This window comes from Paroedura picta, chromosome 6 (genome assembly GCF_049243985.1).
Source record: "Paroedura picta isolate Pp20150507F chromosome 6, Ppicta_v3.0, whole genome shotgun sequence".
NCBI lineage: Eukaryota > Metazoa > Chordata > Lepidosauria > Squamata > Gekkonidae > Paroedura > Paroedura picta.
In genome coordinates, this window is record NC_135374.1 from 112,207,329 (window position 1) to 112,224,958 (window position 17,630).

Genomic DNA, 17,630 nt, shown 5'->3' on the forward strand with positions numbered 1-17,630 from the left:
AACTGTCCCCTTGAGTGCTGCTTGCAGATCTGAACTTGGCCATAAAATTCAACAAATGCTTTGTTAAGCAGAAAGGAATGTATCCCCCCCCCCCATTACTCCTCTGTAAAATATAGGAGGCTACATCAAAGGAGGAACCTGAAATGGCTCTGGAAAAGTTTAGTTTCCCGGGCAGGAGCTGTCACACCCCTTATCCGGGGGTCCCCAAGGGCAGCATGGTGCCTTATCGACACCTTTCCTGGGGCCTGCCAAGGGTTTTTAAAAGCAGTCGACAGTCATTTGGTAGCTGGCTTCTCTTCTTCCAGAAGTCATCTTGTGTTTCTACCCACTGCCTCGTGTCAAAATTCCAAAGGGGGTCTGCAGACCCAAAAGGGTTAGGGACCCCTGTGCTTACTTGCTCAGTCAATTACGGCAGCTTGAAGGATCCAGAAGAACCTACTTAGTACTTGCTTTTATTCCATTCATTTATATTCCGCTTTTCTCCCCAAGAAGGGCCCCAAGCAGGTTATGTGGTTCTCCTCGCCTCTGTTTTATCTTCACAACACCATGTCAGGTGGGAGAGGATAAGAGTCAGCGACTGGTCCAAGGATGCCCAGTGGAGTGGGGATTCAAACCCAGATCCCAATCTAACACTCTAACCTACCCCACATGAGTTGTCCTCTCTGCAAACACCCAGGGTATAGAATGGGGGGTCCATTCTATTTTACTGCAGTACAAAGTAGACAATGAGGGCCAGGATTGTGGAACAGAACATACAAAATTTGGGGGAGGGGGACTGAATACAACAGTGCTCATTCCATCAGTATTTATTTTATTTTTTATTTACACTTTATTACATATTTACCAATTTTCTACTTATGACTCAGCGTAGATTGTGGGCACAAAATGTAATCAAATAGTATGAGCTCTCTCTTACACACACACACAAAATCCCCCCTTCCCCATTGCCCATGGATTCTCAACCAGGGTTACAAGGAATCTTGAGATTATACGGCCTTTCCCAAAAGTTTGGATGACTGCTAACATCTCCAGATGTCCCTGGAGCCCACTTCCCTTGTTACTTTACAGTCTCTTTCTCCTCAACAAAAACAGTAGATCCTCCTTCAGCTGGCTCCCGCATCCTTCTCCCATGCCCAGTTCTCTGATGGGGCATGCCATCATTTTCAGCATTCCTTGAAGCCTGAAAAATATTCCAGGGGTTCCTCCACTGACTGTCAAAAGGTTGGAAAAGGCTGCCATAGGCTCGCAAAATCAGGACTCTTCAAGCAATGCTATCTGCTAATTTTGTTCTAGTCAATTGCACAGAGAACTCACATTTGGAAGATTTATGACAGGATTAATACCCTTATACCTCACCTTCTTCCATAGGGAATTTACACTTGAAAAACTTGTGAAAGAGTTCACACCAAGACCTACTGTTGGTTGGAGGGGCAGGACAAATGATTTATGGGCTCAGCCCCCCCCCCCCCGCCGAACCTAACATGGATATAACCCCTCAGAGTCTGCCCTCCAAAGCTACACTTTTCTTTTCTTGGGGGGGGGGCAGGCCCCAGCCTGCTGTTAGCAACCCTGTCACCTTTGCAGCACAAAAAGACAGAAACCATTAAACTTGTTATCTCCGGCCTTCAGCCTTGAACCACCCCAAGGCACACAAAATCAGAAATACAAATTACAGCCACCCCACCCCACCGCCAGTCTGCACCTAAACCAGCACAATCCCCCCCCCCCCCAGTCACTGGGAGTCAGGCCATACTTTCATTCACACTTCATACAGTTTGGGCCCAGTGGCATCGCGAAGACCAACCAATTCTTATTCTATGTTTTCCTGTGCCTGCAATGCTTCTTCAGGTATGCCCAAGAAAGCCGCTACCCAGAATTAAACTTGGTTGGCCTATCTGAATATGTCCCCCGGAGGGCACTGTAGTGCAAACCATCTGGTAGACCCCGCCCCTAAAGAAGTCCATCTTCAACCAGGGCCTGGGCTTTTTTGGTGGAACGAGCTCCCAGAGAACTGCAGGACCCTGACGGAACTATCACAATTCTGCAGGGCCTGAAAGACAGACTTCTCCCACCAGGCCTATGGTTGAGGCCTGCTCAGACAAGTGAACCTACCAACCTAAAGGGCTTGCCCTGCTATAAATAGGCAGCTCTCACCCGCCACTCCTGGCGACGCCCTGGGCATCAACAAACACATCACTAATTGTTTGGTGTTACTTTAATTATTTTAACTGATGATGATTTCAAACTCCAATGTACTATTACCTATTGTGCACCGTGAACCACTGTGAGACAGCAAGCCTGATAGGGAACAGCCTCTAAATATATAACTAATAAACAAACAAACAAACAACCTTTGCTCTGTGGCTTCACACTGGCACTGCCCACCTGAATCAATGTACCTGAAGCTGTGGGAACGCCCATGAAGGCTTTTGCCCCAATGGAACTTGGTTGGTCTTAGAGTAAGCTGACCAGATTGTCCCACTTTTGGAGGGACATCTGGGGGCACCTGGCAAAGTGTACTATATATATATATATATATATGAGCCTCTTGTGGCGCAGAGTGGTAAGGCAGCTGTCTGAAAGCTTTGCCCATGAGGCTGGGAGTTCAATCCCAGCAGCCGGCTCAAGGTCGACTCAGCCTTCCATCCTTCCGAGGTCGGTAAAATGAGTCCCCAGCTTGCTGGGGGGCAAACGGTAATGACTGGGGAAGGCACTGACAAACCACCCCGTATTGAGTCTGCCATGAAAACGCTGGAGGGCGTCACCCCAAGGGTCAGACATGACTCGGTGCTTGCACAGGGGATACCTTTAAATATATATATATATATATTACAATACTGTTTTTGCGTTCCATGAACATTTTTGTTGCTCCATATAGACCAAATTTTAATCAAGAACCCCCACCCCGCCCAGTCAATGAGGCCCCTGGACTCAATCTCTGCCTGCCCAACAGGGCGACCGCCCTGAATCGACGCTGCCGTTTAGATGCCCAGGCAGGGGAAAGCTGGCTCTCAGCTTGGTTGGCCTTCACGTGGCCACAGGACCTTTGCTCTGTGGCTTCGACCCTTCGAGGCTGAACCAAGGGACCCCAAGGAGGGCGCACGCGCCGCCCAAAGGCGCAGCGCGTCTCCCACGCGATCCGGCGGCTTCAAGACGGACACCTGGAGGAAAGCACCTGAAGCACTTCGCCCGCCCACGGAAGCGGAGCCCTTGCATTGAAGGCGCCTGGTCGTCAAGCGGCCCCGGGGTCCCAGCCGGAGACCGACACCCTCCCGACCGCCCCCCGGAACCCTTCCTTGGCCGCCAGCCTGTCCCACCCGCGCACCAAACGTCGGGGCTACACGGCACAAAGAAAGAAAGAAAGAAAGAAAGAAAGAAAGAAAGAAAGAAAGAAAGAAAGAAAGAAAGAAAGAAAGAAAGAAGCCCCCCCCCCCCTGCGCGCGCCCGGAGCCCCGCCCGGCTCACCTCCACCCAGCGGCGCGCCTCGGCGAACGCTCCGTCTCCGGCGCCCTCGGCATCCTCTCTGCCTTCCATGGCCGGCGGCAGCGGCGGAGGCAGGCGGGCGAGCGCTGGCAGGAGAAAGCGGGGGACGAAGCGACTGTCAGGAGTGGGCGAGGAGCGGGAGGGGCCCCTGCTTGCTTGCCTCCCTCCCTCCCTCCGACGGCAGGACCCCGCTGGCTTGGCCGCCCCCTTCCCCAAAGGAGAGCCCCCCGGCCGGTCCCCTCGCCCCTCGCCGCTCACCCGCAGCTCTCCTCTCTCCTTCCTTCCTTCCCTCCGTCGGCTAGTCGGCTCCCGTCGCCTCCAGCAGCGGCCGTCTGCCTCCTTGCACCGCTCGGGGCTCTCTCTGGCGCAGCAGCGACGCCGGCCGCCCGGGCCAACTTTCTTAAACTTGCCGGAAAAGGGTCTCGCCAGCCCCACCTGGCGGCAGGTCGGGAAAGCGCAGCGCCTGGCGAGGCGGGGGACGGGACGGGACCGGGCTGCGGAAGCCGGTCGGGAAGCCGCCCCCGCCCCCAGCAGCGCTCTCAGGTACCCGCGGGGGACCCCCAAGCGCTGCGACCCCTTGCAGGCAAAGGCAAGGCGCTTCCGAGGAACCCAGGCTGAAGCCGGCCGGGGGGGGGGAGGAAGGCGGCAGGCGGCTGAAGATTTCCTGACGGACCCCTTTCCCCTTTGCTTGACACTCAGGTGGGCTTGCGGGCTCACGGGCAGGGGCGTTCCGGGAGATTAGAGGCTCGGAGGTTGGAAAGGTGGGGTTTGGGGGAAGAGGGGCACCTCAACTGCCGAAATGCCCACGAGGGATGCCAGCCTCTGCGGGGACCTGGGGATCCCCTCAAATTGCAGCTAATTTCCAGCCTGCAGCCCTGGATAAAATAGATGGCTTGGGGGGGGGGGGGAGATTGATGGCAGGGTACCCCACAGAGGGCCCTGGCCTCCAACTCTCCAGGAGTTTCCCCGAGGCTGGCACTGGCAACCATAGCTCCCCCATCACGCCATTTCCCAGGAAAGACCTAGATGCCATAGAGAAGCCATCTTCTCCAGAGAGCCAGCGGGATGTCATAGTCAAGTGCTGAGGTAGAGAGACAGGTTTCACTTGCCACTCCTCCCCTTGCAGCCAGCTGGGTGACCTTGGGCCTGTCCCAGTTCCCTCACAGCTCTCTTGGCCCCAGCCACCTCACAGGGTGTCCGCTGTGGGAAGAGGAAGGGAAGGGGATGGTCAGCCGCTTTGAGATGCCTTCAGATAGTACAAGGCAGGGTTTCAAACACCTGCCCTTCTTCTCCAGGGGCACTGATCCTTGGGAGTATTTGGGATTCCATACCACCAGGCCTCACCTGTAGGTTAGAACCGACCTAGCTGTAGAATAAAAGTCAATTTCTTGGGAGATCTTAGGTTGTTTTATTATACAAACAAACTTTACACTCCAAATGTCAAAACGTTTGGAGTGTAAAGTTAGTTCGTACAGTAAAACAATATTGATTAAGATTCTGTGTATTGCAATTGGGTTTTAATGGGGGCTTTAGTGAATATTGTTGTATGGATTTTCTTTTATGTTACCCGCCACAAGCCCATTTCGAGAGCAGCAGGTTATAAATCCAATGAGTGAGTGAGTGAGTGAATGAATGAATGAATGAACTAGCACAGCAAGGTTAGGGACCCCCGTTTCAAGTTGTTCCTTTCTTGTCTCTGGATTGATTTAAGGTGTCGTCAGGACCCTATTCCCATGGTCTCAACACGAGTCATACAATGTCCACACATTACCTGTAGGGGAAAAGACAGGCATGGAAACCATTCTCATGTTTTGGCAAACTTCATGCCGATCCGCCCATCCATAGAAGCAAACGGTAGATACCAGCGATTGTCCTCTTCATCTGCTCCCTTAGCCCAGTATTATCTGAAGCCCGGAGACTGGTTTTTGTTCCCTTGCGTTAAGAATGCGGGCCTTTGTGACAGTCGCGTGGGGGAACGGAAGGCATTCTGTTTGCTTTGTATGTATCAATCATGGCCTTTGTTGCCGCGGAAAGTCTAACAAGGGGACATGTCAGGGGAGAGATTCACAGCACCCTGTGACAGCCCCAGGTGTTTGTTGCCCCGTTCTAAGATGGAGCCAAGAATACGAGTCCTTACCAAGGCTGTCCAGCTAGCTCACAAATCCTATTTCCCCATTCTCAAGAGAACGTTTCTCATATTTAACCTTAGATTTAGCCTTTTAAGCAAGCCTTTTCCAACTCTTTTACTGTTAAGAAACCCCTGAAACAATCTTCAAGCTCTGAAAAGCCCTAGAAGTGGTGTGATTGGGCAGAATATGACTGGGAAGCACACCTGTGTACATGCCCACCTGGGGGCCCTCCCCTTCCCACCCCCTCCAGGCCCGTCATTGGCCATTTGGGGATAGAGAACAGGTTGACAAGATCATAAAAGTTCAAACCACAAAAAATATTTAACACACACACACATATATACACACATACACATAAAAATTAATTAACTTCCGCCCATTCTGGAAACCCTTCCAGGGCCAGCAAGAAAGCCTGTTTTAAGCTATGCCTGTTACTGTTTTCGTACTGGTCAATGGCTGTAATAAAATGAATTGAATATTATATTGTAGACAGCTTCTAAATGGGACTAAGATATACTGTTCACATCCTTGATGTCCCCCCAGTTTGAGAATCCAACTGAAGAACTGCAGTATAGTCCTAAAATGAGTTACACTTTCTCATATGCATTAAAATGCACAGTTCAGCTCCCAATTCTAAAGCTTAACCCCCTGTTGAGAATAATCAAGGAAACGCAAGAAACTGCAAACATTTGTAAATGTCCACAAAGCAAAAAAATAGACGTTCTTCTAGCCAGAATCCCCTCCCCCCCAACAAGGAAGTAAAGCCTTGCACCATCTGTTTTGGAGAACTTTGGATCTTCCACCCCTTGCAGTTAACATGCCACCAATTTTATGCTGGACAGGAGACTGTGGCTGGATAGATTTACACTCTAGCGCATCTCAGGAAGTGAGCTGTAACTCCCCAAAAGATTTAGTACCGATTCCTGTTTCATTCAGATGCTACAGACTTCACACATCTGGAATAGCCATCAGCAGAGGCAGTAGAAGCAGCAAATGTTAGGCCCTCTTAGGCCCTCTGGATCAGACAGGGCAGCAGAAACCCCCAGGGGCACCTGTCGCTCCTCCAGCATGCTTTAATTTCCCATCATTTGTTCCTAGACTGACTCTCTCTCGAAGTTCTCCTTTGAGGGCCTTGCGCGGTTCTTCCTCAGATAAGATCCAGGTGTTATCTTTCACGGTAGCATTCCTGGGATAAGCCTGCTGGGTCCTTCCAGCACTTTGACTGCAAATCTCTTCAAGGTGGGAACATGTGGTTCTTGTTTCAGATACATCCACGGGTTTTTAAACTCAATGGTGGTGGGGAGGTGTCGCCAGTATCTATGGGCTTCTCGCCCACAATATGATTAACAGCTATTTCCTTGCACCAAGCTATTAACATACCTAGTTTCATAGTTCCATATATATTTAAAAGCTTTAAAAAAATGAAGAGGTGCAAGCCTAACCCCTTTTACTTTTAAAGAGAGGCCTTCTAAGCACAAGAGCTGGGCAGATCCCAAACCTTGGGTCATTTGGCCAGGACACTTAAAAACAAAACAGCTGCTTAACTATTCCCCAACCCCATCATTTCTGTCCTCCTTCACCTTCTCCACAGCACACAGAGGTTTGGAGGTGCTGTCTCTCCCAAAGGGAGGCTGGCCCAGGGAGCTCTTGTGTTTAATCATTTATATTTTACATTGTTTTACTGTTTTATGGGTGGTATTTTTAATTGATACTGTTTTGTTTGTGAACCGCTGCGAACCGCCGTATAAGAAATGCAATTATAAATAAATGAATCAGGACTCCACTAGGAAAGGAAGCAGAGGCAAAGAACATGCAGGAGGCAAACCAAGGACTGTTGCCCTTGAAAGCAGTTCTGGAGCCTGCAAAATGGAGCTCTTCTGCCAGGCTTTGGGATAAGACCAGCAAGGACCCCTATAATCGACCCAACCACCAGGAAACTTGAGCACCATTCATCTGTGATATGCTGTTCAGCATTATATGCTCTCCATCGGTTATCTAGTCTAGTCTAGGACTGTTATATTTCTTTGTTTTTTTTAAACAGCTGCAAACGTTTAATGTATTTTTCTTGCTTTCCTCCCTGAGATGTCACAGTGAAGAGCGGTATACAAGCTGAACGGATAATTAAATAAAAATGAGAACCCAGGGGCGATTGTATGTTACAGGTTACAATGTTCTTCAGTGGGGCTTCTAGAAGCAGCAAAATTTACTTTTCCCAGGTATCCCATCCGATAGGGATAAGGCAAAATCTAAAAGGGCCTGGTTTAGAGAAGTATTTTCCCCCTAACCCTTGCATATAGAATTACAAGGAAATTTAGGGTTGTGCACTCTGGTCGCCAAAGCAGCCGTTCCAACCCGAAGCAGCCAGCGCTGCGGGGTGGGAGGGACAGCGCGGGTGCCCACTGGGTTCTCAGGAAGAGAGACCATCATCTTCTTGATGTCATTTCCTGGCTTCAACCATAGGCTGCCGGAACAGCTCTGTCTTATAGGGCCTCTGGAACCTTTAAAGCAGGGGTAGTCAAACTGCGGCCCTCCAGATGTCCATGGACTACAATTCCCAGGAGCCCCTGCCAGCAAATGCTGGCAGGGGCTCCTGGGAATTGTAGTCCATGGACATCTGGAGGGCCGCAGTTTGACTACCCCTGCTTTAAAGGATCTCACTAGGAAGTGTTCCACAAGGCTGGGGCCACAAAAGCCCAGTCCCTGGTCGAAGTCTGTTCTAAATGCCTTTGCTACCAGCTGTAACTCTCCCTCGAAAGACAGCACTGCTTGAAACAAGATTTTTGAAACACAATTCAATCAATTTTTCAATCTCCGGTAGCGTTGGTCACTTCAGATTGGTTCGGCCGCCTCGGGCTGAAGTAATCACTGAGGCGGCTGAACTGAGCCAAAGTGTACACCCCTACTCTGCAGTAGAAGTGCTCCCCCCTTTTATTTGCTTTTCAAGTGCACTCCGGATCTCCTTTGTGTTACAAAAAGCCCTCTTGCCCCTACTTCGGAATATTTTGCATGACTTATTACAAACATCAGAAACAAAAGAGGAATCAAAAAGCTCAGTGTCTACTTGGTATCAGCTTTTTGGGGGAGGGGGTGTTTGTAGGGAAAACGCTTTGGGATGAAATATTTAGTACCTGACAAGACTAAGGATGGGAGAGGTCACAGGTCGGTCATAATGAAGGAAGTCTGCTGGATTCTCAGACCATCTGAATGACTTCATGTGGTGTGTGTGTGGGGAGGGGGGGGGGGCAGGAGCTGCAGACCTTCCCTGAAGATTCTAAATTAGCTGAGCAAATACAAGAACCATTCATTCCCGTGTTGGGGGAGGGGGTCATGGATATTTGGTGCACTCCCAAACATCTGGAGAAGAGCAAACACAGTTCCTATCTTCAAAGGCAGAAAATCCAAGGAACAATAGATGGGGTGAGTTGGACTTCTGGAGCCGCAAGTTAGGAGCCACCTGGAAACACCTACAGGAAAATGGGAATAAGGGACTAGCAATCAACGTGTGCCGAAGAACAAGAATGCCGGACGATCCCAGTTTTCATTTCTGCAGCAGCTTCTGGCTCCTTCCACAAGGAAACGGTCATTTACATAAGAGTTTGGTTGTGGTTTCCAGCTGTACCCATAGTACCTTCTTGTGCAAAAGTTTAGGACTGCAGAATGACCAGTGGATTTGTTTGAATTACTGCACACAAAGGAAAACGAATTCACAAACTGGAAAGAAGAATACTGTAATATTCATAGTAAGAGTTCTAATCAATAAGTTACTTAATTACTTCTCTGACAGGACAATATCTTACATTCATAGTAAACACTAGCTTGAGTCAGCGTAATACAGTGGTGGACTCTTTTTTTTTTTTAATAATGATTTTTTTTTATTTTCATAAAGATAGAAATATAATCATCATTTGAGAATATACGACCCCACATTGACTCCACAGTGATATAAACTTTTGCCCAAAACTCTAAGAGCCATGAGTCTAAGAGCCATCCACATTTCCACTACATTAAAAAAAAAAAAAAAAAAAAAAAGGCCTGTTTAGATATACAAAAGAAAAGTTATTATTAATCAACTTACTTGAGAGATCGTAGACCTCACATTAACTGCTTGATACAGTCTAGGAGCTATCCTAGCAGATATTTCTAGGTTTGAGTTAGATGCTTAACATTAAACATTTCTTATAGCACAGTATGAGTTTTGGCCCTGTATCAATACCCTGATGAAGGGAGAGAAAAGTAGGGCTTTGCCTTAAAGATGTACAAAGAAAAAAAATTACAAAAGGATTTCATAATTTCTCCTTATCCTTAATACAGATACATCTACAAACCATTTATACTTGACCCATTCTAAAAGCCATCCTGACAGGTATAAGTTGAGAGCTTTGCATTTTCTACAGATCAATATGAGCTTTGGCCCTATAACAATACACCAATAAAGAAAATAATAATAAGGGGGGAAAGCCCCATTTTATATTTCCAACGCTAACGATTATATTACCTATATGCCTACTAAGAAAAAGAAACAAGAGAGAAAAAAGGCACTGCTTCCCCTTTTTCATAAAAATAGCAATATAGGATACAGTATATGTTGTTAATACAGAGAATAATAAGATGTCCAGGTTTAGATTAAATGCTTAACATTAAACATAGAACAATATAAGCTTTCAGTCTTCTATAGCTTCTCCTTATCCTTGGTTCTGATACATCTACAAAACAATTTATGCTTGACCCATTCTAAGAACCATCCTGACAGATATATTTTCAGATTTAAGTTGAAAGCTTAACATTAAATATTTTCTACAAGTCAGTGTAGGCTTTAGTCCTAGGACAATACCCTAATAGAAGAAAGAAAAGATAAGGGGGGGGGAACCCCATTTTACATTTTCAGCACTAATGATTATATTACCTATATGCCTACAAAAGAAAAGAGACAAAAAAAAAGAACAAGAGATAAAGAGACACTGCTTCCCCTTTTTCATAAAAATGGAAATATAGAATACAGTATAACATTAAACATAAAACAATATGAGCTTTCGGTCTTCTTAAGGGGGTCTCATCTCGAGGCTTGCTACATCTTGTCGTTCCCGTAAAATTATATTCTGTCCCATTGGCCTTTGGCGTAGAAAGTGCAGTTGTACTCTTTCCCGCAGAATATGCATCGATAAATCTTGAGGCCGTTGCACCTCCTGGACTCCAGTATCAATACAATTTTTCCCCCAGAGAGATCCTTTAAATCGGTTACTTTCACTGCAGATCCATATTTCTTTTGATTGATTTTTGTACACTGTTGCTTTGAGATGGCTGTATGTCTTTTTAAAAAGGGTGTCCTTATCTGGGCTGCAGAACTCCGGCATCCCATTTTCCGTCTCCAGAATTTCAGATTTCTCTTCTACTGTTGGTTTTCCACCTTGTTTAGAGCTGTCATCAGCCACTGTTATTGATCCATTATTCCTGTTAAAGACGTCTTCCTTGGCATCTTGGATCTCCTTGAAGATATGAATTTCAGATTTCTCTTCTGCTGTTGGTTTTCCACCTTGTTTAAAGCTGTCATCAGCCACTGTTATTGATCCATCATTCCTATTGGAGACTTCTTCCTTGCCATCTTGGATCTCCTTGGAGATATTTTTGATCAATCCATCTAAGAATACTTTGTAATCTTGGGTTTGTATCTCTATTAGATGAGCCAATCTTTTTAACATAGACATGATTTTGACTTTAAAAAAAACCGGCCCCAAACAATTTTACAAGTGGCCAGTAGAGGTCCTCTGTTTTATCCTCTAATGTTCCGGTACAGGCATGTGACGTATTGAAGGCAGAGATTCTCGTGCTGGCACAGAGTTCTCGTGAGATTTTCCCATTCACAGCTTATCTTATCTTCGAAAACCAAAACAATTATAATAAGAGCTTTTGCCAATTAATTCGAGTTGATTTGAGTCCTTCTTCTGCTTAGTTAGGAGAATTAGCCTGCCTCTTAACGAGGTGGCTTCGGGCAGAGCAGAGTAAGAGGAGGGGGGAAACAAAGGGCTTTGATGCAGGAAGAGAGACGGAGAAAAAAAAAGCGAGAGATACTTGCAGTAAATGATGTTTTGGAACTCAGCCGATGTCCTCCCCTCAGTTCAAAGCGTTCATTTGTGGTAAATCATCATGTAGGGTTGAAGCAGATACTTTAAGATTAAAGAAAGAAAAGAAAGTCCGAGGTAGAAAATGGCAGTCGTCCTCTGGACCTGGAACGCTGACAGCCTGTAATCCAGGGAGATATACTCCCTAAAGGATTGGAGACGGCCCCAAGAACTTCCTGGGTAGAAAGGTGAGGTGGGGTTTGCGTACCCCTCCTCTTTTCTGCCAATTGCTTGCACAATTGGCCCCTGTCAGGCTTCAGAGATAGCAGAGCAGATGCCCTGCCACCCTCTCAGGACGACATCTTTAGCCACACCCCACAGTGGTGGACTCTTAATTTGGTGAACTGGGTTTGATTCCCCACTCTTCCTCCACTTGCACTCAGCTGGGTAACCTTGGGCCAATCACAGTTCTCTTAGAGCTCTCTCAGCCCCACTTACCTCGCTGGGTGCCTGTTGTAGGAAGAGGAAGGGAGAGGTGTAATCTGTTTTGGGACTCCTCCTTCCTAATTCCGGATCAGGAAATTGAGGACTTTTTATACCCGTGGAGAAAATACATTTCCACATGGATTTGTTTGCCAGTGGGATCTCTGTGACCTTCAGAGGATTGTGGGGCAGATTCTCAAGCAGGTCCTACTGAAGGTTGTGTGTGCCAGGAATGTTGTGCCAGGAATCACCACTAAAAAGAACTAAATCTTTTACCGAAACTGTTCACCTGAGATGAATTCAAATCCAGTGGCAAATAAGAGACTGAGAAGCTTTGTGTGTGGGTAGGGGGAGGAATAAACTTTCAAGATATAGAGAAGCTTTGATCCTCCAGAGCTCATCTCTGTTGGTCTTTAAGGAGCTCCTGGACTGGAATTTAGCAGTTCCATTGAAAACCAACATGGCTCACCTCAGAAACTACAATCACTCAAGAAGTATTCCATTTGTGCATCCCAAAAAAATACAAATGCTTCCGGCTCCTTGTGGCTTTGAGAATACGAGTTTTGTACATCCCTGTTTCGGCGCACATGCTTATCAGCTTTTAACTCATGTACGAGCATCTTTTTGAGCTGGCATCTTCTTACGGAAAGAGTTTTTGGGATAAAACAGTGATGTCCACCAGTTACTTTGTAATTTGGAGCACTCCTGAACCCTTGCACACTCCTCTTGGAAATGATACGGAATGGCTTCTATTATTGTGGCAAAGTTGAAAGGACTTGTGAGTGGCCATATCTCCAATTGCCTAATCCAGGGGTAGTCAAACTGCGGCCCTCCAGATGTCCATGGACTACAATTCCCACGAGCCTTTGCCAGCGTTCGCTGGCAGCGAACGCTGGCAGGGGCTCGTGGGAATTGTAGTCCATGGACATCTGGAGGGCCGCAGTTTGACTACCCCTGTATCACTAATGCAACGCACCAGTGTTTCTATAATGGGGTAATTATGACTCCTGGTGTTCAGAAAAAGCAGCATGACCCAGTCCGCAATGCTGCTTTGAGTTACCATAACGACATTGGTGGAATGCGAGTCATCTAGAATCACTCAAAGTAACGGAGGAGAAGGAACGGTCCACAAGAGCTATAGGACAAATTGGAATTTTAATCTGCATCGACATGTTACTTGGGAGGTATCAAAAGCATGGCAAAAGCATAATTGTTACAATACTTAGACACACAGGGTTTTTCACCACCACTTCAGAATAATTTAGGCTGCCGACAGAGCGATTGCATTAAATCTTAATTCGTCCGGGTCACGCTCCATGAATTTCTTGCATACTTCTATTGCGTCCTAAGAAGAAACAAACAGACAAACAAAAAAAAGGAAGGTGTGAAGAAATAAGTTTGAAGAAATAAGGGTACAAGCCACAAAAATCATCACTATCTTACTGGCAGAACATTTTTTAGTCCAATGGGTTAAGATCAAGTCCAAGTTTAAGATCAATAAACTTGGACTCAAAATTTGTTCTACTTCAGACCAACACGGCTACCCACCTGAATCGGCCTTACTGACTGTCCACAGGAAAAAAAATGTTTTCCTGCCATTCTTCCAGCAAGCTTTCAGAGGGATCAGAAGAGTCTTTCAAGTTCAAACGGCAAAAGGAACACGGCCAAGAGTGAACCGGACTCCGTGCGCAAAACTTAAAGGCTGCCATTTGAGGGTGCATATTTTACCATGCATCAGTTTGTAGGGGTCACGACAGTGCCCATCAACACTAATGTAATTCCATGTCAGTAAAACGCTGGCGGAACAAAAGCCCTTGAAAAGCCGTACCTCTAAGAACGTGGCATCACTCGACTGGCCGTGATTTATTGGGAAAGGTTTCCGCCCATCTGTTGGGATAAACACACTTTTATTAATACCGCTGAAGCACAGGGTTCGGAAAACAGCTCCCGCCCTGCCACACATTTTGCCAATCTTTAAGGTGCTTCTGGACTCTTGCTCTTAGATAAGCAGCTTAAAGGGACTAGGAAGCCTATTTCAATAACACTCACATTTGGACTATTTTTGATGTTTGCTGCCCTGGACGACCCCGAATGCCTGAAAACCCAAGCAGGAGTCCTGCGCTGCACATTCTTTGTTACATTCCACAGACGCAGAGCCAAACGCACCCATATTTTTGCAAGCTACCCTTGTTTGACTCCATTCCCAAATGTATTCTGGGAAAGGGCCTTAATAGCCTGTTTTCTATGGCAGAACGTAAGCTTTCTGGTTTTGTAAGTGGTGCTCCTGAAGACAAAAGCTAGGTATTCTTTCAACAGACTTCAAGCACACAAGTAAAAGCAGATTTTAGGAACTGTCAGTAGTTGCCTTCTGCGAGCTCGTTCCAAAAGCCGCAGTTGCTCAGATTTCTTCTGAGAGTTTTACAAATGACTCGTAAGGAGGGTGGAGGAGAAAGGCTCTGCAAAGCCTCCAGTCAAGACTTCCTTCAGCCCTAGATTCATATCGAGGGTTGCCAGTTCCAGGTTGGGAGCTACCTGGAGATTTTTGGGGGGAGGGCAGAGCCTGGGGAGGGTGGGACTTGGGGAGATCCATACAGGGTCTAACGCCATAGAGTTCACCTTCCATAGTGGCCACTTTGTCCAGGTCTTAGTTGCCTGCAGCTCAACTGTAAGAGCAGCAGTTCTCCAGGCCCTGCTTAGAGGTTGGCAACCCTAATTCACACCCCACACTTCTTCCACCGCGGATCTCAAGACAGTCGATATTAAAGATGCCAAGACCCAGCCCTGCTTAGCTTTGGTAAGGATGCTTTGTCCTGTGCCAGCCCCACCCAGGGAGCTTTTAATCAGAGGCACACCAGGGACTGAATCGGTCACCTTCTGCATACTGCTCATTCTCATAGGAAGGAACAAAGGTGATAATCCTGCATTGATTAAAATACTGCCTCTGCAGTCCCTGAGTTCAGCTCGAGGGGACACGGCTCTGGCTGGATGGCCCACATTTCTTTACATCCCTATTAACAGCTTGTGTGGGGGGAAGGAGGAAGAAAGGAAGGAGGAGAGGACGGGAGGGAGGGAGGGGAGGGAGGGAAGAAGAAAGGGAAGGGGAAGAAAGGGAAGGAGGAGGAGAGGAAGGAGGGAGAAAGGAAGGGGGGAGAAAGGGATGGTGGAAGGAAGAGAAGAAGGAAGGGAGGGAGGAAGATAGGAAGGAGGAGATGAAGCGAGGGAGGGAGAAAGAAAGGGGGGAGAAAGGGAGAGTGGGAAGAAAAGAAGGGAGGGAGAAAGGAAGGAGAGGGAGGAATGAAGGAAAAGGAAGGGAGGGAGGAAGGGAGGAGAGGAAGGAAGGAAAGAAAGAAAGAATTCCCTCTGCCCTCTCTCCCTCCACCCCCAGATGCCTTCACTGCTGTTTCTGGAATTGCTATTTGCATTACTCTGAAAACGCACCCAGCCTTAAGTTCGCCTTGTTTGTGGAAACAGCGGCTCCAGGAGAGGCACTAACCGCCCCCCTCTCTTCCCCAGCTCAACTCACGCACTCACACAGCTGCGGCTAATGGAAATTTAAAGAGGCGAGAGATCAGATCATCTAGCTGAGCCTTCCGTTATTACAGAGAGGGGCTCATAAAACTCCAGGCAGGAAAGGGCGTCGGAGCTGCTGCTTCAAAATGTCGAGCTGCAACGTGAATTAGTGCATGAAGTCGAGGAAGAGCCAGTAGGGTAGAGGGAACCGAGTCTCAGACCAGGATCTATATTTATTACACTTCTTTTAGTTGCCACTCACCCAAAGGGTCTCATGGCAACTAATATTAAAGCCAATAAGGTAAAAACAGCATAAAAACTAATAACACACAAATAACATCAAAACAAATGACAAATCAAGGTGACCCTAGTTTAAACGTCCACTCTACCATGGAAGCTGGCTGGGTAACTTGAAGCCAGGCAACCGTCTTGATCTAACCTACCCCACAAGATTGTTGTGAGGATAAAATGGAGGAAAAACAATGTGAGCTGCTTTGGGTCCCCAACTGGGGAGAAACTTATGCCCATAAATCAGGGGTAGTCAAACTACGGCCCTCCAGATGTCCATAGACTACAATTCCCATGAGCCCCTGCCAGCAAATGCTGGCAGGGGCTCAGGGGAATTGTAGTCTATGGACATCTGGAGGGCCACAGTTGGACTACTCCTGCCATAAATGATTGAACTAACTATACGTATCAGAACAATCCTGTAACCTCTGTCAATTGTGCACCTTGCTTTGCTCATTGCAAACGTTTTGTTATAATGCAACAACTACACACTCTTTTATACAAACCTGGGTGCTTTTTTCAAAAATGGAAGACAAGAACGCTATTTGGTGGTGGTTAACTGGGGAAAGGCTGGGCCTCGGCTAAACCTGGTTTAGGATCCACGTTTCAGGGGAGGAGGCACCAGCTCCAGCTATCCCGTGCACAGCCAATGGTCTGTTACGGATTACCAGAGTGCGTTCTTACTACATGTTCCTCTGAACTCACAAGAAGCTGCCTTATGCTTAATCATGGCATTGATCCATCAAGATTGTTACCAGTGATTCAGAAAGGCTGTGCTCCTCGAGGTCCCAGGCTGAGGTCTTCCCCATCACCACCTGCCAGGTCCCTCTTAAATGGAGACGCCTTCTGCATGCAATGGTCCACTTCTAACTGAGTCGCAGGTCCTCCCAATAGGTCACTTTGCTGTGATGTCTGAATGCAGCCATATTTAAACCTGGCGCTATGGGGAATAAATACCATAGCGAGATTCAGAGTTTTAAGCACTCAACCAGACTCCTCAGCAGCGATGGTATAGTCCAATAGATTCGTCTGGTGCAGCATTTTGTGAGTGTCTGCATCCTAACGCTGAAAGTGCAATCCTGTGCAGTTACTCCAGTCTATGCCCATTGCTATAAAGGGGCTTAAGACGAGTTATAATGCATAGGGATGCTTGATGCCCATCCTAATTCCTAAGAAATCATCCCGCACATACTCAAGACAGTGAAGGAAAACCTAACGCCCAGGCAGAAATAAGTAACATATATTTAATTGCAAGCTGTCAGTTTTTTTCCGAACAGTCCCCTTCTCTCTGTGTGCTTTAAAACCAAGTGTTCCAATAGCCTGAAATTCCAGGATTCTTATTCTCAACCGAAATGATATACTTATTTGTACGAAATTGCACTGAGGCTTTTTAAATAAGAAAAGGAATAATGAATTGAATCAAGTTTGATTTGTTTCCCCAATAGCTGCTGCTATCCACCCTGGCTAACAGAAGAGCAGAAACCGGGAGTTAGTGCAGTCAAATATCTGGAACTAATAAGCACAGATGGCAAGATTTATGTTGGTCGTAAAGGAAGAGAGCAGTTTGACCTTACCCAATTCATAGAGATTGCCCCCAACGTTTACTAACGCAATGAAGTGGAGATCTACTTTTTCGTCTATACTAGGTGCCTGAAAGAGAAGAAGGAACATAAACAGACCA

At 46.9% G+C, this 17,630-nt stretch overlaps 2 protein-coding genes across 11 annotated transcripts in view; both read right to left on the minus strand.

Annotated features, from left to right (window-relative positions):
* Positions 1-3,886, minus strand: part of LMO7 (LIM domain 7) — a 195,668-nt gene extending 191,782 nt beyond the window's left edge. For 6 of the 10 annotated variants that reach the window (XM_077343966.1, XM_077343965.1, XM_077343964.1 and 3 more), the window contains exons 1-2: positions 3,742-3,886; positions 3,466-3,569 (exon numbers count right to left, since the gene is read on the minus strand). In XM_077343966.1, the coding sequence (XP_077200081.1) occupies positions 3,466-3,534 (69 nt within the window). In that variant the 5' untranslated portion in view covers positions 3,535-3,569; positions 3,742-3,886. The remainder of the gene's footprint in view (positions 1-3,465; positions 3,570-3,741) is intronic. The other 4 variants (XM_077343968.1, XM_077343970.1, XM_077343969.1 and 1 more) reach the window with 1 other exon arrangement.
* A 9,401-nt stretch (positions 3,887-13,287) lies between these two features.
* UCHL3 (ubiquitin C-terminal hydrolase L3) overlaps positions 13,288-17,630 on the minus strand; it is a 41,538-nt gene continuing 37,195 nt past the window's right edge. Inside the window, exons 6-8 of the mRNA XM_077343971.1 lie at positions 17,524-17,599; positions 13,980-14,038; positions 13,288-13,496 (exon numbers count right to left, since the gene is read on the minus strand). Of these exons, the coding sequence (XP_077200086.1) occupies positions 13,413-13,496; positions 13,980-14,038; positions 17,524-17,599 (219 nt within the window). The 3' untranslated portion in view covers positions 13,288-13,412. The remainder of the gene's footprint in view (positions 13,497-13,979; positions 14,039-17,523; positions 17,600-17,630) is intronic.